Source organism: Triturus cristatus, chromosome 9 (genome assembly GCF_964204655.1).
Source record: "Triturus cristatus chromosome 9, aTriCri1.1, whole genome shotgun sequence".
Taxonomy (NCBI): Eukaryota; Metazoa; Chordata; class Amphibia; order Caudata; family Salamandridae; genus Triturus; species Triturus cristatus.
This window is the reverse complement of record NC_140592.1, coordinates 737,560,554-737,584,321: the sequence shown is the minus strand read 5'-3', so window position 1 is coordinate 737,584,321 and position 23,768 is coordinate 737,560,554. Positions and strand designations below refer to the sequence as shown.

At 45.0% G+C, this 23,768-nt stretch overlaps 1 protein-coding gene across 1 annotated transcript in view; it reads right to left on the bottom strand.

Annotated features, from left to right (window-relative positions):
- LOC146798682 (transforming growth factor beta-2 proprotein-like) overlaps nucleotides 1-23,768 on the bottom strand; it is a 111,721-nt gene that overhangs the window by 45,103 nt on the left and 42,850 nt on the right. Inside the window, exons 2-3 of the mRNA XM_085625981.1 lie at nucleotides 23,318-23,481; nucleotides 19,631-19,763 (exon numbers count right to left, since the gene is read on the bottom strand). Coding sequence (XP_085482107.1) covers nucleotides 19,631-19,763; nucleotides 23,318-23,481 — 297 coding nt within the window. The remainder of the gene's footprint in view (nucleotides 1-19,630; nucleotides 19,764-23,317; nucleotides 23,482-23,768) is intronic.

Genomic DNA, 23,768 nt, shown 5'->3' with positions numbered 1-23,768 from the left:
GCTGTGCTTGAGAGACGAAAAGTGCTTGTGCTGATAGAAAAAGCGCATGACAATGTTTAAGAGAGCGAAACAAGTAATTGCATTTCTTTCTTATTATAATCGTCTCTCAGGCCCGGTTGTAAAGTCTGAATGTGGGCAGATGTACAAATCTGTCCTCTTCCTGCTATTATATATTGCAGGCCAAAGGTATATTCCGTTGACATTTCGACCTGTTAGAGTGTGTGTGGTTTAATCATTTGTTCTGGTCTTCCTCAGGGCAAAGAAAAGGAGACACCCCAATCTTCATACATTCTTCTCAGCCTGATTAAATCTCCAGTGCCTTCATAGTCTTACTAGTCTTCAGTGGCTTCCAAAGATTTGCGTACCTCATCAATTTGTCAAGGGCAAACAAACATGTTTGTGTAGGTAAACATTTCGATTCTCACAGAGTTGTATGCATCCACCCGCAGTTCATCCTGAAAAATCTCCTGATGTCATCAAAGGCGTGCCAATAACCATGCACTGAAAATACACATTGAGTATATTACCAAGTCATGTATGTCCTCCCATAACCCTTCAAGCGGTGCCTCCTGGAGTTGTCTCTCCTGAGAGCATATTTTCAGTGTGATTTTGAAAGGTGTTGATGCAGTATATTGAGTTACATATTCATGACAGGCCAGGTTATCCATTACACTCCAGGACCCCGTGGCCGCCATCTCTGAGATGTAGTCTGAAATTCACATGTAGTAGAATAAGGTGTAACCTAGAAGATATCATCATACATTATCAATGTGTCAATTTTATCTCCTGTTGATATACACAACTTTTCTGACAATCTGTTTTTCTCTCTCATTATCCACAGGAGGCAGCACAAGCCAGGGAAAAGCCAGGCGGGCCATGGGCAAGATCATGATCATGGCAGGCACCCGCCACCAATACTGCAACAGAGGAGGAGTACTCCGCAGGAGAGACAACGTTACCTCAGACAAGCACAAGAATGTATCACAAGTATCACTGGAAGGCAGGCCCAGAAAAGGGAGAAGTGGTGAACATGGACACCACCACACGTCAGATGGATAGGGAAGAAGGCAGTCTTCATGCCTAGGAAGAGCCAATGGTGTTCGAGGATTGAGGCTGTTCCAACTACTCTCATTAGCAGTACCTGCCCAATGGAAGGTCATCAGCCGAGGAGTTCAATGTGCCCAAATCTATGTCTATCCAGAGATAGTTAGGGAGTGAAGGTGGCAGGCAGCAAGCAGTACTGCAGCCAATAAAAATTACAAGGAACTCCCTTACCTTTTGTCCTCCTGTATTACAACAATGCTGTCAGACCCCACTCGGGGCTGTGGGGTAAGCAGGAGCTACAGGGAACCAGCATTGGTGGCTGGGGTTGCTTGCCTCTTATGTCCCAGGGAACGTCCTACCAAGGCACTCAAAACTGAACCAAGGACAACCTCTACAGCACTTGACTCTCAGTGGTAGCGATGGCGAGCAGTCCCATGCTTCTCAGGGAGATAGTGTGGGTGCACAATCACAGCACTAGACAATCACTGAGCAGCAGGATAACTAAATGTCCAACACAGTGGTTTATTTTGCTGAAAGAAAAAGTACTTTAATATACAATTAAAACCTAATACTTCACAGCACATAAAAGAGACAATTCTCATACTAGCGCTTAGGCTACTATGCCTTGTATTCTGCACCACCTTACCCCACTTCTGGGGTCTCCCCCATTGGGTAGTTATTCCCTAGAGTCTTAAATGTCCCTTAGGTGAGGTGTAGATTACCCCAATGTTCAGTTGTAGTGTTCCGTTCTCAAGTGAGTCTCTGCTTATTGTACAGTCTCATCACAGCACAGCCCTCAGAGTCATCAGTTGGCGAACCACTGCACACATTTTGCTCCATTCTAGCTTCTAGAAGGAGATGCGTTGGCTGGAGGCTCCACATGCAATCTGGGGTAGAGAGACAGCATGGTGAAAGTGGTGCTACCAGCCGACATCCTCACAGCTAGACAGTGACTCTGGCAACTTTGGACCCTCTTGGTCGTCTGTAAGGTGCCGTAGATAGTCCACCAAGGTCACAGCGCCATGAGGGCAGCAGCAGCGTGAACTGGGTAGCAGTGGCATAGCACACCTTTGACACAGACTGGGATGGCAACCTCAAAGACCACATTAGCACAACATCTGGATGGCAACGTACTTCACTTGGGACACAATCTTTTTAGCAGCACACTCTGCCTCGGGAATATGCTTCTTGATGACAGTGACGATGACTATTGACTGAATTTCCCTCCTGGAATCATTGTTACAGAAAGATTACAGCCCGCAAACTTAAGGACATGCAAATCACTCTTTTTACCAGCCTTCCTTGAGCCCGCGGACCTACACAGCACTGGCAGTCAAGCTGCTCTGGTGCTTCAGGTGAGCCACACCTCTGCAGGGTTGACAGGCTCCTTCACTCTCTCAGCAACAGGCTCTTTAGTCTGGAGACTCTGCTTCTTCTTCTAAGGTCAGACTCCAGGTGATGTCCTTTAACCTCTAGGAAGCTGCCTGTCAGGCTGACACCAGCTCTGGTTGCACTGCAAACTCTGAGTACTCTGTGGAGCATTCCCATCCTTGGCTGAGGAGAACTTGGAACTGGAATAAAAAGTTGGCCAGTGGCTTCCACTTTTATACAAGTTAAGGTGACCAGCATGTGAATTCTCTGTCTGCACTTTCAGAACTGGTTTGGGTAGCTTCTCATTTCATCTGTCCTCTCAAGGCTGTTCTCCAGACATAGCCTGTTTACAGCGTGATGCTCTTGCACTGCAGGGTAGTTTCCAGCCTAGAGTACCCACAGAACACAAAGGGGTGTGAGATTCCTTCACCTACGTCACCTGACACTGATCAAAAAAACAACAAAAGGCTGGCCTCACCTAAAGGATCCTTTTCACCTTGAACAACAGGAACTGCAGTTCCACTCTTCATACTCACCATCTACCAAATGGCAGTAATACAGGAAGACTAATCAGCAGCTCTTAAAGGATCCTGTCTCCATTTTTCATTCTTCAGTGTCTAGGTCTCCTCTGTTCAGCTTTAGGAATGTCAGCAATATACTTCCATTTTATGGGAACACAACCTCCCCTCCATCTTATGCACAGGATGGACCCAGGGTCTTATTAAACAGAACCATCTAGGCCTCCATTACTCTGGCTCACTCATACACACACTGCATGCACTGCAACTGAGATGTTAGCACAAGGATCTGGTTTAGCACATAAAAGCAGAACTTTACACGAGTGGGCCAGGAGGCCTCCATTTCAATGACACAGATAAATAGGTCTGGTTGGGCACAACTACTGATTCACAAAACATGGTATGTGCCACCACCGCGGTACATGCTAAACCCATGACAAGGACGGTAGTCCACTGCAAGTCAAATGAGGGCACACTTGGTGAGCACCTCCAGGTCAGAGGACCTCTGTCACTTCAAAGGACTAAGTAGGCCTTTGTGCACACACTAGATTAGCATGAGCCACAGATACCAGATATAAGCAGTCTATCACTCAGAGCAGGGTAACACAACTGTATACCATGCAAGGGGCATTCCCGCCCCAATACATGCTCTCTACTAGACCCACTTCCTTTCCCAACAGGTAAATATTTTCACTTGATCCATTCCACTACCCACGCCCCCACCACTGTATATCATCCCTCTCCAGAGGTTTCAGAGTCAGCACTCCTCTAGTTGACATTACGGTGTAGGAGGATGTGGTGCTGGTCACTATCCATCTATCCATGAGGATGATGGCAAGCAATTTATTCCTCAATCCGGCCAGGGAAGCACCATCTTATGTTGAATGACTGGCATTGGGGTAGTTTAAATTTTGCTGTAATGTGAGAACGACCATCAAATAGCAGTTCACTCTCCCGCAAACTAGCAATTTTACCACCTTATTTATAGGTGGACAATGCAAGGTTCCTACTGAAGGACTTTTACCCGGCTCCACCAGTGACATTTGTGGCCCACCCACCCACCATAGGCCCCTTAGGTCATTGTAACAGTCAAAATGTCCTTATTCAGGTTGGCCCGACTGTCACTAGATTTCACTGGATGTACCTAAATTTCCCTGCCTAGGAAATAAACCAATTACCCTGATAGGCAAGGAATTTGAACATAGCACTGGCAACATGTTTGTTTAGGTCTTTTGGTATTAAAGTTGTATTTTTCTGAAACAAGCTCACAAAGCAGGAGTTTGTTTCACAAAAACAAAAGACATGGTTCTGCCATGAAAGGAGTTTACTTACCCTGCCATTGTCAACTTTCACAGATCAAGTTCACCCATCAATATATAGTCGACCTCAGCTGATAAAATCACTGGGGCGCCCCTTCCAAAATAGGGTGGGACTGACACCACTGTGACCTAACGGTCATGGGTTGAATAGGCTGACAGGTGAAGGGTTTCTGACAGCGGAGCTAGCTGAAGCTCTGCTTGTGTAAACCAAGAGGTCACTCAACTCTAAATGAGGTATGGGAACTACAGGTTCAGTGTTGCAGGAGCGCCCACAATTTATGGTGGAGCTATCACTGATTTGCATATATCTGGGTCTGAACTGGGGTGGCAAAGTGTGCTAAAGAATGATGATGGATTCAACCCTGATCCGTGACTGGGGGTGAGTGTCTGAAAAGTTTCAGCGCTCCGTCCATCATATCCTTGTGTTTGCTGAGCTCCCACTTGGTCAAACTCTCAATGAGGCCCATATTTTTTCACAATATGAAGCTCTGACCTCGTATCGACACCCGGGTGTTCTATGATGTGTCGGTTCCTTCTTAAACCACTGGTATAGCACCAAAAGGTTTCCCTCTCCAATACAGGAACTTTTTTTATCCCTTTTTACCTCGGACACTGAGGTTTTGATCTCTGTGTGCAAAGTTGCCTTACTATAAGGAAAACAGAAGATTGGTAATGCAAAAGCAACCCTGCCCACTGAACCTGAAAACCATCTCTAATGGACTGAATCTGTTTCATAACTGGTAACTGTGATACTCAGCCAGAGGATCAGATTGTCAGGACATTATTGTGGGCTCATCTCTTTTCCTGAGAGCCCGACTAAAGCACAGCAATGTTAAGTCCATCTCTCACTCTGATCAAGCTACCTAGCATTCATTCTCCTAGGGTCCCTAACTCTTGCTGCAGTCACACTATAACATCGAGCCTGACTGCCGCTCTGGATCTGCAACCCAAAGCCTTGGACAGCCTTCAGCATTCACCCCACCGACTTCGACTTGAGACATTGGTTCTCGAGCACCTTCTGTTAAGGACAGAGGCTGTACACCAGCCCAGGATTCTGGCTAAAGGTGGGCCCAAAGGTATCAGGGTTGCGCTAAAAAGACACATGGGGTGGCAAAAACCACTGAAAAGGTTTCTGGTTATCAACTGTTTTAGATACAGAGAAATACTGTCAATTTTTGAGTAAGTCTAACACTTGGCCAGTAATACCGGCCTGAGCAGTATATTGTGTGTAAATTTAGGAGCTAAATTGCAAAGACTGCATGAAATTGGCCTGCGCTTTTCTACCTTGCGGTGGTTGGGATTATTTCTGAGCAACAGATCTCACTCAGGACAGCTGACCCCTTTTAAGTCTAAACCTTGATTGCTACATTGTGGTGTTCTTCAAAGGGTCTTCACTGAGCCCCACATAAATGTTTCATCCCTGGCAGGCATTGATAAGGCCTGGGGGTCTGAGATCCTTACATATGTCAATAATACTAAGATTATTATTTCCATTGATGAGAGACATACGGAGACATGAGGGAACCGGGTGGCCTTCGCTCTTAGGCCCTGCTAGCCCAAGAGCCTAGTCAAGAATTTGGGCTTTCTAATTGATGACTCACTCTATGCAGGATCAGTGTGCATGAGTTGTTTTGGACTCATCCGCATGCTGCACAGGCTATTTTGGTGTATCCCTGTAGCGTGGCGGAAGGATGTTGTACAAGCATTGATTATGAGTAGGCTAGATTATGGCAATGCACTGTATCTAGGAATGGCTAACTGCTTGTTCACCCGCCTTCAATCTACTGAAAATGTGACTGCGAGATTGATTTGTAATAGTACCAAGTGGAGTTTGACTACGGCCTGTCCGAATTCTCTCCACTGGTCAGCCATTTTCAAGCTACTCGTATACACATATAAAGCATTCAATGACACCTTTCCCACAATTTTGCACGACAAGTTGCATTTTACAACCCAGCATGCGCTCTTCGCTTTTCTAATCAGTATCTGTTATATAGCAGTAGAATTAAAGAAATCCAGAATGGGTGGCCACTCTTTTAAGTACTCAGTGGCCTCTCACTGGAATCCCTTGCCTCTTAATCTTCGCCTGACTTCGGATCTTCTAACTTTTCGGAAGATGATGAAGACTTGACTGTTTCCACTTTAAAGGCCTTGTAGTGTAGAGAGTTTGTGTAACTGAGGCCTTGTGCCGGTATATCCCTCTTTGGGGATGATGGTGAGCTTTATAAATACTATAAATAAAGAAATTAAATAAACTATCTAGTGTTTTTCCCAGCTGAAGTTACATCGTTACAACTGTCAAAATCAGACCTGTGGTGCTCCTAAGGGGCAAAGTAATAGGTAGGTATAGGTGTGGATATTTCCCGGAGCAGTAGTACCACAAACACATACTGGTCGGATCAGAATGAGGGCCTTGATGAGTTAGTAGGAATATCTCCACTTGAAATATTATATTTGTATGATATTAGCGCTACTATCTTCCACCAATCTATAATATATGGTTCACTACATACTGTATGCTATCTATATCAACTCCTCCATAGTCCACCTTTCCTATTTCTTCCTTTCCAGGTTTTATGAGTATTTTAGATACTGTATCTTTTTCTATCAGTATTATCTTTTTTGTATTTAGAAATCTGAGAAGTTAACATTTCATAGTGATTTATAGTGTGGCCACAATTTGATCTATTACTTATTCTCCTTTTTTAATGTATTGTTTATAAACTGACATGTACGTCTCAATAAAAATATACAACAACAAAAATAAAACAGAATGAGGGCCTAAGAAGAGGCAGGTAAGTAAGTACCTTTGGTAATGTTGGTTAAGCCACGCTGTTCAAAATCAATTTTTTGGTTACAACTACTAAAAACTTTGACGAACTGTCACTACAATTCAGTAGTCACATGGTTACTTTCACACATGTGAAATTTAGTGCACGCTAATCAAGATTTTCTTTGTCCGAAAGATTTAGTTAAATTAGAGTTTGAGCATTAATTAACTTTAATTTGACTTCACCACCGAGCATTTAAAGCACATTTTTTAAATTCTTTCCGTTGTGCCGATATGACCTACGAGGTCCAAACATACGTGAAAAAAATGTTAAAACAATCTCAGCCATTTCAGAAAAAAACACTTTAAACATGTTTGAGACGTACTCATTACATTTATGGGAGACACGAAACTGGATCTAAACACAGGTGTGTGCACGTTTTTAGGTGCGGAGCGCCGAGTTACTAAAGTTTTACTCGCCAGCAAGCGAGCCCCACCCGCCCAAGGAGAGTTTGAGTGGTTCTCATTCAAGAAGATGTGCAAAATAACTGGACTAAATGATGCATTTCCCAACCCCATTAGTCAGTAAATTATCAAAACATCACAGGTCTTATTTAGAAACTTTTCTGAGTGGACGTTTTCGAGTTGATATAAAAGGGCGGGAGCTCAGTTGTGTGCCAGATTTTGGATGCCAGTGTGTTATGTAGATTCCCCTGCCCTTACAGCCCTTGAGCTTAGCTGGCAGATTCTCTGCCAGCCTGTCCTCAGCACCCCCACCCACCAAGCATCCTGGCACCTGCGTTCACGATTCAGAGAAGGCAGGTGCACTTGTGTTGTTTTATTTTTCACATGGAACTTGTTACAGCAGTCATGCGGTTTGTAGCATTGCTAACGTGCTTCTGCATCGCACTGCTGGTGACCTGCAGGTCACGGGTTGAGATCCTAGTGAGATTGCCCTGCTGGTTCATGCAGCTATTACAGAGCACCCTATGTCAGCTGCAGGTCACCAGTTCCTATCATGAGACATAGCTCAGTGGGTTATGCGCCTGCTGCATATACCAACATGCTATCTATGAGGCATAAGTTTCCATGGCTTCATTCTTCACACGTTGGTAAAATGAATGACACTGGACAGTACCTTCATTACATGTTAGAAACAACATTCTGAATCACATCCATGTAGCTGTCCGGCCTCCGTTCCAAACCCATAGACTTTGCACAATAAATTCACGTTTTTAAAATGTAGTGCCATCAAACTTCTGTGTAAGTGCATGCGGTGCGTAGTTTGTGCTGGTTGTTGAAGGTGGTGTGCACCAGCAGCACTCGTGATTGAGGACAAGGACTTATTCATCATCATCAGGTCAGGATTACTTTCCCCTTCGGTACACCAGAAGTGCACAAAGAAGCTTGGGACACCAGGGTGGTTCTCTGAAGGAGAAGCCCTGCCGCTGCTCGACATTCGAAAGGGGGCTGCTACTCTCCATCAGTCAATCATCTGGTCTTGTAGAGTGGCGCTTGACACCCTTGGAGGACCTCCGGGCTGGGGGGGTTGTTCGATCCTTGTTCGGAGAGCAATTTGGTCGAAGTGCCAAGTCTTGAGCTGCTTGCCGAAGTCCTTCAAAGATGGGGAGGTGCGCAGGTGTATGAGGAGGTCGCTCCAGGACTTAGTGGCGAGGTAGGAGAAGGAACGGCCTCCACAGAGACGGAGGATCTGCGCTCTCTGCTCGGTTGGTGGAATGTCAAGCGGTTGTTGATGTAGGCGGCTCCAGATTTTTGGAGGGCTTTGAAGGCGTTTGTAAGGAATTTGAAGAGGTAATAGTTCAAGACCACCACCATAGGACAATTTTTTCCGGAGGACTGTTTTTAAACAACTATATATACAGTTTCACTTACAGGTAAATAAATCATATACTCATGACAATATGATATAACAAAGTAGGATATAAATGGACATTTTTACATAGTAAACAATATTAAGGATATCAAATGGATTTAATTGCATTGTAAATTAGTATTTATCAAGGCCGTCCTACCCCTTGTGAGGCCCGATAGCAAATGTAGGATCACCCAATCAGACCAGAGTATCCTCAAATCAGTTGAAGCAGTTGAAGGCCTGGCTGTTTATTCAGTAGATCAAAAAGCTCTGCCAGATGTGTCCATCATCAGGCAGGAAGTTTCTTTTTTAAGGTCTGTTTAGGGCTAAGAAACCTTCGGGTATTGCATGCTCTATAAAATTATTTTATTCATTCAAATCTGATTGTGGAAGGAACATGACCGTCATCTGTATTTTGGTATGGGCGTGAAACTGGCCCCAGATTCAGTAGCTGATCATTTCTCTTTAGGATACATTTTCGATACTTTCACCCACCTTATCTCCACCACCTTCCAATTATGGGGAATGTAGGAGAGTAGAGTCTGCTATCCTATGGTCACCCCAAATTTTTGCTTCACTGTTTTTTGACATATTGAGGCTGAGGGCCTCCTAATCAGACCCCCAGCCTGCTGTTCTCTCTGCTAAATTGACACTATGTGCATAACCCATTGGAATTGGATCACCCTGTGAGCCCCTGTACCAGTGTACACTAGGTACCCAGGGCATTGGTGTATCCAAGGCCTACCAGGGGCTGAAGCATGTATTGTGCCACCCCTGGCCTGGCCTAGCAATTTGACACAACTGGCTGATCACTCAGATGGGGTAAGTTGGTGTAACCACCTCTTACTTAGGTGTAGTATACCTATACCTAACCTTAAATGGGACACATGTTAACCTATAAGTCACTCCTATGGCAGGCCTTAACAATCCTGAAGGCAGAGTGCTTGGTTCCATGTGAGATGGTGCTCTGGCATGAGCTGAGCCTGTCTGCAGTGGTCAGAACAACTTCCTTCTACCGTTTCCAGATATCGCCATACCATATACTCTTAAGTGCATTATGAACCTCGCGGTTAAATGCTATCTTTGGTTTGGCTTTATCAAAACATGTCGAGTAAGGTGTCATACGAATTGGAATACTAACCCCTCGCCAATTCTGGCGACGGGGTTAGCATTCCACCCTTCTAGAGGGACATGACATGTACAGAACCTGAAACCCGGGTAAAATCCGGCATAGCCTCAGCTCCACAAAATGGATGCTGCCACCACAGATACAAGTCTGCCCTCCTGCTGCTGGGAGTCTTTCCAGCTTGGGAGACGTGGACAAAGGGTTTCCTGCCAGGGGAGGTGCGAGCACCACCCCAGACAGGATTTTGTGTATTGGTCAGGTAGGGCTTGAATAGAATCAGACATGCCTGAGGTTCACAAGGAGCCTCGGTGCATATGCCAGTTCAAACCGGTCCTGGGGCACCCCAGCCCCGGACCTGGGGCGAGCTGGACAAAGGATTGGGGGTGTACCCACCCCCCTTCCTGGTCCCACCCTTAGGGAGGGACCTAGCAGGTAGTCCGGCCCCTAGAATCCGCTTAAAGGTAGGAGCTGTGTCCTAAGATTTCAGACATCCTGGAATCAACTTAACACTAAGAAGAAGACGGGAACTTCGACGTTCTGCTGCACAGAAGACTGAAGGAAATCTCCCCTATGGTCAGGGAGTGACCATCTTGCTAACGCAAGCACCAACCAGCGAATCGACGTCTGCTTTGCCGCCGCCTCCCGCCGGAGCCCGAGCCCAGAGAACGACAAGAACTGGACCTCCAGACCTCTCACAGCCCGATCCACAGTCCCTGCAAAGAAGGAACCCGTGGAGGCACCGAGACACGTGGAGCCAGCCATCTTGGAAGACACTCGACAAGCTGCAAGCGCGACAACAGAGGCTCCCTCCGAGTTGTGCTTTGGGTCCTGAGAAGCCCAACATCCGAGCAGCATCTGCACCAAAGGTGAGCCCTCCAGCATCTCCACGATCTGCGTGGGGCCCCTCTGCACTTTGTGACTCGACGCGCCTGCCCGGTCTCTGGCCCGTTGGCTAGTGGCCATTTTGGCGAACCTATTTGAAAACTACGATGCTGGTCTGGTTGCTCCAGACTGGCCCCTGCTTCCCTCCAAAGGAGCAGCCCCTCTGACCTTGCTGGTCAGAGCTAACAGCTTTCTTCGATTCCTGCGACTCCTGCTTTTGCCAAGGCTTGTTTGCTTCTCTTGAGTCGCCGACACCACCGACAGCGAGAGCCTGCGTGGGACAGCTCGTGAACCGACTCCTGGATGTCGTCGACCTTCAGGGACCACGTGGCTGCAGAGACAAGCTACACCTCTTCACCTGTTTGCACCCGACATCGCCTGGTACCTACCTGGTGCCACGCCGGTCACTGGCTAGTGACTGTGAACACTGTCCCCTCTGCTTTCAGGTCTTCTACACTTCCGATCCACCCTTGGATCCACCGCATCTCTTCTGGACCGACCGCCTGCAGCATCTTTGTCACCAGGCTCCATTGAACAGATAGACGAAACCCGACGCACTTCGAGACCTTTGCACCCGCTTCCTGTGGGTGAGGTAAAGCTGGCACTCCGGTGCACAAGTGTAGAGAAACATCTCTAATGTCTAGGTTTTAAGTCCTAAGTTCGTAGTCCATCCAGAAGACCCTTCTAGCAGTAAGATTTGCACTTTTACGCACCCATTGAAAACCTATGGGAGCCCGCGTGTAACTTTCCTCACTGCACACGCGACCCGTGGACCTCCTGGTCACTAACTGAAGTTAGCTCCTTGTAGGCCCAGCGATTCTAGAGGCCCTAGGCCTTTTCCCTCTCCTGTTCGTGGTACTTATACCACTATTTTAGTATATGGTTTGAGCGGCCACCAGGGCCTATCCATATAAAGTGCAACTTCTGTATATTGTAATACTTTCTTGTTTAACGATTAGTGCTCCTGTGCTCATAAAGAGTCTAGGGGATACTTTGAGTAATAAATACATATATATTTTGAATATATATCTGTGTGGTGTCCTTTCATTGGTATAAAAGGGGGTTACATATGGTAAAACAGCTTGCTTCACATGCCTAAACGAGTTTAGCCTGAAAGACTGCTTAGCCTACGCTACCACTAGGGCAGCTGATCCGAAAAGGTTGACTTACAACCACACCATAAGGGTTGCTTGGCATGGTACAAGGTGGTCACTTTAACTAGTGAACATCATATACCAGGCCAACTTCTCACAGGGAATCATCAATCATGAATGGTGCAGCAAAAAGATGTGAACTCAGTTTGCTCACTAACGGCTTAATGTATAAAGGAAATCCTGAAAATCGCAGAAAAGCCTATGTGATGGCAAAAGAGTATTTTGTAGGTACAAACCCCCTTTTATGGGTCAGAAAATTTTTCTAGCTCATAAAATGAGTTTTACAACCCATTGCGATTTGAAAATAAGAGGGGGCACGAAAGGGATTGCACCCTTGCAATTGGGAAGTGGAATGGAATGTAGCAATGCTTTCCAACCTCAATAGTGGTCGCAAACATTGATCAGAGATCAACACCTCAAAGGAGGTGTGATCTGATTCACAAAAGGGAAGCAGTACCTATGAGACAGCTTGCCCTTTGGGAATCGTTTTGGGCAAAAGAGAGGGGAGCAGGCAGTGGTCCACACCCCCGATATGTTCCCCAATGGAGAATATTTTTTTTTCAACACCTGTCTCTTTAATGAATACGGGATGCTTTAAAAAAAAAAATCACATTTGGTAAAACATTTGCAAGGACGGTGGTATGCTGTCCTTTGCAGGCCACCATGCCTGCATTTGCAGCCATTCACAGCCATTGCAAAAGCTGCCTAATTAATGTTCATAGAGCAGATCATTTTGCAACCCGCCTGCAAATGTACAATTCCCAATATGACATTTAAGTACATAGGTTGTCTAGCAAATATTGCTCACCCATTCACAAACCAGTCAGTGTGCAAATGACATACACATCCTACTTGAGACTTTGTAAATCAGGCCAATAAATAGTTTAGTCTATTAATTATTTTCATTGATATCACCCAGATGGACTACTACTGGACTGAGCCGTAGTGCACAATAATGATCCCAATACAATTCAGAATTTTTTCCCAAGGTATTTCTTCTCCCCTACAGGATCAGTGTATGTGCAGCGTTATACCTGCCAATGAATGATCCATCCCTGAAGCAGTGAAGACCTGATGCATAGGTCTGAGGCGGACAACTGTCAAGTACCAGTGGAAAAATCTTATATGCAGTTTTCCCTTTCGTTGTGAGCATCCAGATTAAATTGCTGCCTTGACCCCTGTAATGTTTCAGGTTTCTACTTAAGAGTTGTTTACCCCTTTCCTTCTCCCATTTATCCATGTACCGTGTTATTAAGGAATTAATCTACAGGGCATGGAACAAAGTGAAAATGGCATTTATTTTATATTTTATCTATGTCATGTTTCTGCTCCTCTGGATACTTTCTTAACTGGAGGCCTGCAGCCACTCAGATCCTAGATGAACAGGGGTGTGCATCAAGCCAGATTCAATCAGTCACAGTAAGGAGCCGTCTTAGCCAAGCCCAGTTCTGCACCTACAACAGATTTGTTTTTTTGATGCGGCAATCGCCTCTTTACATCTGCCCTTCCAACATCCATAAGATGAGTTTACAGTTCTGTATGGCAGATAACATCGATTACTCAGCAGATCTAATATCCTTCATAAATGAAAACATTTTGATTTTCCATTAAAAAGATTTCTTGATCTTAATTATTAGTAACAGATGCGGTGTTTGTTTCAGTTAAGTGGCATGTTTTCTAAATTGCATGCATATTCTCAAATTCTGTGATCTTCCTTTCCCAAATGTCTCTGGACATAACTACAGACCGAATCCAATACCTTTCCCAACGGCATTTTGTACTACGGCTACTCCATATTTACATTGAACTAAAACCTACGGACTATTTACAATTGATCCTTAATAGGCCTTGAAAAAGCCCAGGCCTACGAGCCAGAAGGGTGAAACATGTGCCTACAAATTTTATGTGTACACAAAATCAAAAATATGATGCACAATTTAAAAATAATTACAAACTTGTGATCTATTCTGTCTACTAAGTCCAATGCCGGGTAAGGCAGCAGAGAAAACACCACCAGAACAGCAATCTAGTTACACAACATTGCACTAAGAGTAACCTTTCCACCGATACAATCATTTTAATAGAATTCACACTCTGGAACAGTTGGGAGCACAATATAAGAAAGCTTACCATCGACCTTGGGAGATGCAGCTGTTGCAACTGTTGATCTCTATAACTCACTGGTCTGTTCTACGATTCTGAGTTTCAAACTCAGATTAAATGTTCTCCACACGGAGTTCTGTATTTGTCAAAGGGGTTAGAGTTCCACACCTCCAAGTGAGGTTCTCAGAGACGTTTTAAGACATGGGCAAAGTGGGTTCTGGCCAGGGTCCCCACCTTTCTTGGGGCCCCATCATTAAGCTTCCAGGACAGTCCCAGACATTGGCATAACACACAAATGATGGGGCCCCGCACACAATATGAAAAGGGGCTCCCAGGTCTCCAATATCTCTGAATATTCAAAGGTTTCGCACTGAATGGGGGCCCCTGAAGGACTGGGGTCCTCTTAAAGGTTTTTTGAACCAACAAAGAGGGTTGTCAATAATCAGACCATAGCTGCTGAGGGTTTAAACGAGCTGAACATGGATAATAAATTCAGAGTTGTACCAAGCAGGGGGCCCCAAATAATGTTTGGCCGGGGGCCCCCAAAATCCTTAAGATGTCCCTGGAGGTTCTGTTCAAATCAAATTTTAAGAACTGGTTTAATCAACTGTAGTTTAATGTGTAAGGCTGTGTTCATGAGACTATTCGTGGAAGTCACCAGAGATAAAATGTCCTATTTTGTCCATCTACGGGACAGAAACACGTTATACAAAGAGCGGTAAGCAAATTCAGATTTGAGATGAACGGAAAGGGCTAAAACCTTAAACTATCCCAAGTGCTCTGGTAAATATCCACCCATGCTAACACAAGGGAGAGTAGCAGAGACTTTTGAAAAGTCTGATACTTGAATATCTCCATAGAACTGAGAAAAACTGAGAGTTTTCCCCAGCATTTACTTTGTAAAAAATAAAGAGCTTTTAGGAGGAGCCATGAGGCTTGTGCGTTATTAGTGTCATTATTTTCATTTAATTTCACAAAATGTGGGGGTATAATGCATGAAATTATGCAAGGTGCATAACAAGGTATCTTGCGTGACTTTTCTAGGTGAGAGCCTACCTGGCATGGAAAAGTTACTGGCAGTGCCATAGGAGGTTGATTTAATCAGAAAATGTCCTAGTGAGACATTTTCTGCTCAAACCAATCTCATGCAAGCAAAAATCATGTAAAGTTTAACATAATGCAAAATGGCCGAAATATGGCACATTTTGTGTGACATTTGATCACTTCACTGGATTACACCCACATAATGAAAGTGATCACCAAATGCTGGTTCTCCAAATGCCCTATGCAACCACCATGGCCGCCCCTATTGTTCTGGCCCTTTTCCTGGTAAGGTTTCTATGTTAGCCGTATTACAGTGTACTGTACTCCACTGTTATCCAAATAGACTTCAACGGCACTTTAGAAATACAACCACTTACATTACATGTTTCCATTTTTTTCAGATAATCGGTGTTCTAATTTATAAAAAGATGTATTCCATGTGGGATATGAGTAGCTTGTTCATTGCAATTCTGCCTCTACATTCTGGTTTTCATAGTCCAACAGTTGTAATAGAAAACAGACTCAACTATCAGAGCTCAATGAAAAAACACGTCAGTATAGGTTACTTGCCTCTCATGGTCAAATGTAAAGCCCCTGTTTGGTATGTCTAGGATTTTAAATCTAAATCTAAATGTGGCGATGTCAATCCAAGACCAGTCAGTCGGTCCCACATCACTCAATGGTGCAGTAGGAGGGACGCTGGAACCACACTGCAGGATATATATTGGTGACCTGGCACACCTTGGCCAAGAACAACCAATCAAAAGCTAGTACGTGGCTCTCCCTGGTTTGAGCTGTGGCTCAGCCCCTGACTGACCATGTGTGGCCCCAGCACTACTAACCCTTTGCAAAAGGATCAGTGCCATTCTTGAAACAAAATATTTGTCAATCACAATTAGCAACGCAGCAGTTCTTTATGCAAAATATACCATTTTCTAGCCACTGCACTATCAGTCCAATCATGGAAGCAAACACTCAGTTAAGTCAAGGTGCTATAAACGAATTTGTGAGCTAAGCCCTAGCAAACACCCTGCAAAGTTAAGCACTGCTTGCAGCTTAGATCCAGTTTATACGTAATCATGCTCAGACGCTGATTCTGTTATTGCTAGCGTGGAAGAGTGAAGCAAAAACAGGCAAATTGCCGCTGCATGGAAGATATAATAGTAGTAGTTTGAAGTGGAGTGCATTCAATGGCACCTAAGCAAACAATATATAAATCCTGCAAGAGGGCAGGGAGGACAGTTTTAATGGTGATGACCTTCATGAACTATCACAACATGCATTGATGAAGCAGAACATCGAGTTCTTGTGCTATTTCTGGCTATAAACGGCATATCTTAGATCCTAGGTTCAGTCACAAAATATGTCTTACAGTGGAGCATCACTGTCAGGAAAATAGGTGGAGGCAACCTTAGAAAATAAACCAAAGAAAATGCAGCCGCAATGTCCTATGAGGTTTTAATGAGATGCCCAGAGCAATGTAGAGGCGCTACATCCAATAGAAAACCTTTTGACCAAAATATAATCTCTAGGCCCAGCATAAGTACCACCATCCTAACCAGGCCTCTCAAGAGCAACACATCCCTGTACATTGGGAGCGAACAGAGGTACTACATCAAAAGGAGACACCTAGAAGTGTGGGGATGGGTATCACTCCAACAGTGGGAAAACTCGCACATTTTCTCCCTTCTAATTAGAACATCGTGTTCAGGAAAAGTCAAGGAACATTCCAATGGACCGGATACAGATTATCTCCCACCACGAGATTCCAAATGGACAATCTCATGCTCAGTGCATCTGGTTTGACACAACACTGCACTATTCACCACCCAGAAAAAGGATCAAACAACAACATCTGACATTACATACAGGTGGTCTTCAAAAAGGGGTCATCAAAGAAGTTATGGCTGCAAGAAAAGAGAACAAGGAGTGTGGAGAATCTACTTTCTCGAGCACAGGAAGGATGGACCTCTCTGACCTAGTCTTGGGCTGAACCCGCTCCACCAGTTTGTCCGAATGCAGCACTTAACGGCGACGCCTCACAGGCTCATTCCACTATTGAAGAAATTCGATAAACAAGCACATTCACTTCACATTCTGATGTACCCAAAAATCATAAAATACCTCAGGTTCTTGGCAGGAGAAAAATATTAGCAATGCATAGAGTTGCTTTCGGGAGTAAAGTCAACACCGAGAGGTTTCATAAACACCTTCTCCACAGTGTGGATTCAAATCCGGAGAGAAAAAGTACATGTTTACTTACCCTAGTTGGGAATATTTCCTGGTAAAGAGGAATTCTGATAGAAAATGACACAGAGGCACCCTGCAAGATGGCAGAACTCTTTCATTGCTTGGCTTCACTGTGAAAAGTAAAGACTTCTATGTGGGCAAAAACTACCAAATCAGGTTACACATGAAACCACTGCAGGAATTGCTTCACACACGAATCGCTTCATATGCAGCGTTCACAATCTGTAGGTGACTGAAACTCAAGTACAAGGATTTTTGGAGCCCCAGGCCAAATTATATTTTTCCATTTGGATGTGACCTTTGCCTCCTGCAATGAAACCATTACTCATAACATTTATTGCAATTTGGTGCCCTCTTGTAGAGGCGCTGTAAGGCAGCTGCCTACAATGGCCATACATGTAGCATCGGCCCTGGGAGACTGGAAGAACAGAGAGGCTGTAACAATAAAGGAAATGCCATTCTGGTTTTCTTTTCCTAACAGGACAGGTACCCAAATACACGAGGAAAAGCCCAAGGTTGGTTGACTTAGGCAATGTCAACAGTGCACAGAACTGTGCTGGAAATGGTGACAATGGCCCTACCACTCAAGACCTTTTAAACAATCATGCACAATAAGGCAGAGGATTTCTAGAATGACCTCATCACCACAATGTTTTACTCACTAAAACAGGTTAGTACAAATTCTCTACAACTATCTGAAGACAGCAACACCATCTGGCACAAGGCCAGTGTACAAGGGTGAGCGTGATACAGATTTCTACATATGGAAATTTTATCAGAGCCCTTTCAGGAAATATTGTGTTACTGGGAAGCACCATGTATTGATCACATGAAGGGGGATCAATGGAAATAGTCTGACTGATAGATAATTACAAGATATTTGTTTACTGTTTACACCAATACAGTGTGTGCAGTCATCAGTAAGGTGAACGAGTCATTCATTGATGAGCCTCTTGATGATTTTGCAAAAATGATTTATGATGACATCAGTATTTATACTATTTCAAACAGTGCCCTGCAAACTCTCCATCGTTGGGTAGGAATTTACAATATGGTATAATTTGGAGAACTTGAAAGAACGGAGCACCACAGCTCTGGGCCTGGAGGCATGCCCAAGTGTAAGACCTCCAGATAACTAACAATTTTAGCGAGCTAAAGACTTGAACTAACAGTGGGACATATTCTCAGATTTTTGTCAGATCCATGCTTTTTCTAAAGACCCCACACTCCTAGCTATGATTTCAGTTACTGGAGATCTCGCTTGCCTGCTCTCCTTCCCCCACAGATATTTCAAAAGCCCTTTCAGGGCCCAAGTGAAAGATGGCCAAGAAGACCAAGTATCAGCTGGTCCAGAGTCTTATGCATGAGAACTCATGTTGGAGATCAAGCATGGAATAGAATCGAAGATAGCATTTGCATCTTTGCCATTGGCCGGTAGCGCTGTATTTTGTAGGGGATACCTCAATGCAGAACTCGCTCTCATGGGGCACACGTTGATGGACAGCTTCATTTAAAGACCCAGCAACTCCCTGCCTTCCAACGTCTGCAGGACATATTAAGTGTCTGAGGAGTGCGCCTCTTGTGTGTTAGGCTCAAGTGTGGTGCTGTTGGATGATGGCTTCAAGCCAAATGCACTTGATTGTTACGTTCTGATGTGGAGTAGGTGAGTGTCAGGTTTCAGTGTTGTGCACTTAGGGTTTTTGTGTGTGCTGCCTTACAGCGTGGTGCAGTTGGGATTTTGTTCCATTGTGGTGCATCTGTGTGCTAGAGCGGTATCTATGTAGTATGGCAGTGGATGTTGGGTTCCAGTGGGTACAGTCGTGTGCTAGTTCGATGCTTGATGTTGCTTAATAGTGTGGTGTAATTATGAGGTCAATTCAGTGAGGCTGTTGGTTCCAATGAGGTTAAGTTGGGTGCTGGGGCCGAGTGTTGGGCATTTGAATGTTTTTGATTCCAATGTGGCTCTTCTATATTAGGTTATATTGTAGCTCTTTTGCTTCTGCTGTGGCTGCTGGGTGTTAAGTTCCAGTGTTGTACAGTTGGGTGCTGCATTGCAGTACTGTGACACCACTGTTATTTTTGTTCTTTTTAAGCACACTTCAGGAACATTGCCAGTCATTCTCCCTCACATACAGTGCATCAAATGTGACTAAAGAGAAACATTACTCCAGCCTACCTCTGCGGGACAGCCACTCGCCCACTGTTTCCGTCACATCGATGACTAGCCAACCAGCTTTATTGTTGGGCTGCAGATTCCTGCTGTCGATGTAGCGCTGCGAGGGGGAATACGCATCCTTTGCTCTCAGAATCTGTGTAGGAGGAAGCAATAGTAATACCTGTGTTACAAGGTGGTGAAACATGGAGTTAGGAAGTGGGGGTGGAGCTGCAGGAAAGATTATGAACCCTTCCATGTACAGGAGTCCTGGTTGCAAGAAATGAGGCACGCGTGCTGATTGTGAGAGGTGTAAGTAGAGGAGGGTTGAGTGGGACTGCTGGTTGTGCGAGAAAGATGTTGAGGTGACAGTGCTGATGTAATTGTTCAGTAGAGAGGTTGTATGGGGGCACAGGCTGCAGAACAATAAAGGCTTGTCTGCTGAATGTGAGGGATGTAGGCTTGCTGACTGTGAAAGTTGTATCAGTGCTGCAAATGGGAATGTTGTAGGAACGCTGGCTATGACCAATGCAAGAAGGACAATTTGGCAACCCTGAAGATGGATCGTAGAGGATTACCGGCTTTGGAAAAATACACAACTTGTTTAGCATGGGGTAGCAGTACTAGCTGTGTGAGGGAGCAGTGTAGGAGAACTGGCTGAGTGTGCCAGTTGTGTTATAAAAGGGGATCAAAGGAGGATAGCGTAGAAGCGCTTCATGTGTGGGGTGTCGTAGGAGTGGTGGTTTGGTCTCTCAGTAGGTAGAGCGCATAGGAGTAGCTTTTGGGGGAGGATGTAAGGGTGCATGTTGCAGGTGGTGTTGTAATAGTGCTGGAAATGAGGCTGCTGTATGGGTACTAGCTGTAGGAGGTGGGTTGGTCACCCAATAGGCTGACAGTATAGGAGTACAGGCTGTGGGGGATGAAATACGAGTGTTACAACTAGGGCTGGTGTAAAAGTGTTGACTGAGTGATGTAGAAGTTTTGGCAAGCCCCCTGTGGCAGGTTCTGCCTTAAGGGTCAAGGCAGTTGACTCAATATCTGTCTTTTAGAAAAGCTTTGAAAGCCTCCCACAATGTCTCACAGGGCCTTCACCTTATCGATGAAAGAGTTCTTGCTAAACTGTTCCCCCAAACCACAGAGGAACACTTCTACCAAACATTCAGCAAGGTTAAACGTAACAAATAGTTCGCTCTGGTACTATTCTCGTCACCTCCAACCACGAGGACATCACCCATCAGGGACAGCAACATTCTGAAAAGCCACATGTTAAAGTCACCTGCTTAATATGTGAAAGCAGGATACATGTACCTCACGCTGGTGTTTGGGTGATAGTGAATTTTGCCTTCATGAACTTTACATTTTGATTGTTGTTATTATTAACTGCATTTGGTTGTGGCTGACAATTGTATATTGGAACATGTCGATGGAAAGCGCTCAGACGCTGATAAAGACGTGGTCCACTCTATACAAAACTCCAAGAATGAAAAAAAAGGAGTGGATTGCCTATGTCTTTCACTGCTCTGTAGCCTGTTGTTGCTTGTAGGGTCTTAGGCAGGTTACTAATATTATTGAGGATGATGAGGACGTGGAGTTTTAAAAATAGGGATAGTGTGGAGGAAGGCTGACTGGCATTGGTCCGGTTAAGTCGGTATCGGACTGTAGACTCCGAGGCGTAGCTTCAGGGGAGGTGTTTGGGGTGTTACACCCGCCCCCCAGTATATGTATGTTCTGATAAATAGTTAGGTACAGGTGCTTTCAGTCGGGTATGGAGAGCTATCTGTCAGATTTCACCAGGAATTTTTACATTCACACAGACAAAAACGCATAATATACTCTCTATCTCCCCGTCTTGTAAGTCCTCGATAATGTTGGTTATTTTACAAAATATTGAGTTTTCTCTCTTAGTGCTCCTACCAATCCGCATTCCTCTCCCTTTCCACTTCCACTTAGGCCCCTCTTGTGCACCCTGCTTGTCAGGGCACAAGTCCTAAAAAAGAAGTGGGGGGACGCTCGAGTTAGGTTGTGTCAACGGAAGTGACGTCACAACAGGAATTGTCACGAAATTTGCTAGTCTCCGTCTGAAATGCGTGAATACATACAAGATACAAGTAGAAGTATAATACTTCAATAAGTGGCAGTCACTCAAAACACAAGAACACACTATACACAGGACGCATTCCTCGGATTACACGGTTATTACAGACTCGGGCCGTAGGCAGTACGGGCATCTGTCGGGGTCCCTAGAAGTGACATGCTCGGCGTGTTGATAGCGCAGCTCCTTGAAGCCTTGGCGCCTCGGCTTGGCTCTGAGAAAGGCTGGCAAGGGGAGGGCGCGAGGTGGAAGGGGAGATTATTCTGAGCCTCGGGTGCATTTGAAAGGCATTCATTCGCACGTAGGTGCAGACTCGGATACCGGCTACATCTTTTGGGCAGGGGGGACGGCGTCCACCCGGTAACAACCCAGTAAAATAAGTGGGGGGACGCCGTCCACCCGCGTGGTACCCCGACTCGAGCCCTGCTGCTTGTCCTATAATCCATTATAACATTATATGCCAGCGTGATTGTTAGGAAAACCTGCTCAATCTTACTGACCTAGCTATGCCCCTGTGTAGACTGTAGGGACGGATGTAGGAGTGCTGCTTGTGTGATATGATGTACCAGTGGATGTGTTATTGGAGTTCACACCATGATGGCTGCAATCAAGAAGAGAAATGGGGTTGGGGAATGTGCTTTAAATTAGTTCTCAAGCCCTAAACTCCAAAGTCTTACAATGTAGCTGAATAAGGCAAAATAAAAAGAGGTGCTCATTTTGTTGAAAGAAATGTGTATATGTTGTTTTTGTGCTGCTGGGGACCTTGCTAATTCACTCACAGACGAAGAGAGGCTTGTGAAGCAAAATATACAAATAATTGTGTTCCTATGTTTCACAAGCCACAACAAAAAAATTGTTGAATAATATTTGCATGGTGTCACCTGAATGCATATCGTTTTTTACTTATTCACATTACATGCAGCACAGGTTGCAGTTTATACAACCTTGCTGGATTGGTAATTCGTACTCCGCCATAAATATTTTCAGTGGCCCTGTATATGTGGAAAGAATGTGGGAATTGAGTAGACAGAGGGGCCAATTACTATGTAGGTGGGACCTACACCGATGTGCTGTCGGTGTCAGTCTCACCGACATCTACAACCGCTGGGACCGCATTGCCCAGGGACCGACCGACAGCTTTCGACAGGCTCAAGGAGCCCGTCGGATCGCATTGCCCACAATGGAGACAGTGCCTTCTCAGACACCCAGCGAGAATTACCATGCACCTTTCTGCCAGTCATTTCACATTGATTCTTCCAACGTGAAAAGACTGGCACAAAGGCTATCATGGGCCCCTGTCCTTCCTTGCCCTCTGCTATGGCCCATATACATCCCAGCATCGTGTGGCAGGCACCGCATGGTACCTGCCACAGGGTGCAGGGATGTTAACAAACATGACTTTTGGCTCTGGGGCTTGTGCTGCGGCCATTTTCCAGGGCGCAGCACAAGCTTCAATGCTAAGATGCATGTTTCAACCGCTTCCACGGTGGTCAGATTGTAATTTTGCGGGCGGGACAGACGACTACCTGTCGGCCAGTCCCGTTCCCACAACGATGGCGGACGGACACTCATCTGACCGTCATCATAATCAGCCCCAGAATCTCTAGAGAATGTATTACCTGGTAAAGCTCCACTCTCTGCTCCGTGACCCTAGACTTGGGGTTCGGCACTCTGAAGATTCGGAGTTCAGCCTTCACCAGGTTGCTGGCGTTTTTCTCAAGCGCTGAAACATCAAACCGTATTATGCGGAAGAATGGGCTTACTGGACTGGTGGGTATCAAATCTGGAGAAGAAAGAAAAAGAGCATGGGTGAAACGGAAGGGGACAAGCATTTATAACTGTGGAAGCCTGAGGCAAATGACACTCGGCACCAGGAGAAAGGCAGAAATATTCAATCATATTTTGAGAAAGAGAAAGAAAGACACCCAATCACGTAAGTAGAAAGAGTAGAAGGAACACCCAACAAGTCATATCTGGACAAATAGTGGAAGGAACGCTCAATCACATCTGAATAAAGAGCAGGAGATAAATCTAATAGCATCTGGAGAAAGAGGAAGAAAAATAATGCAC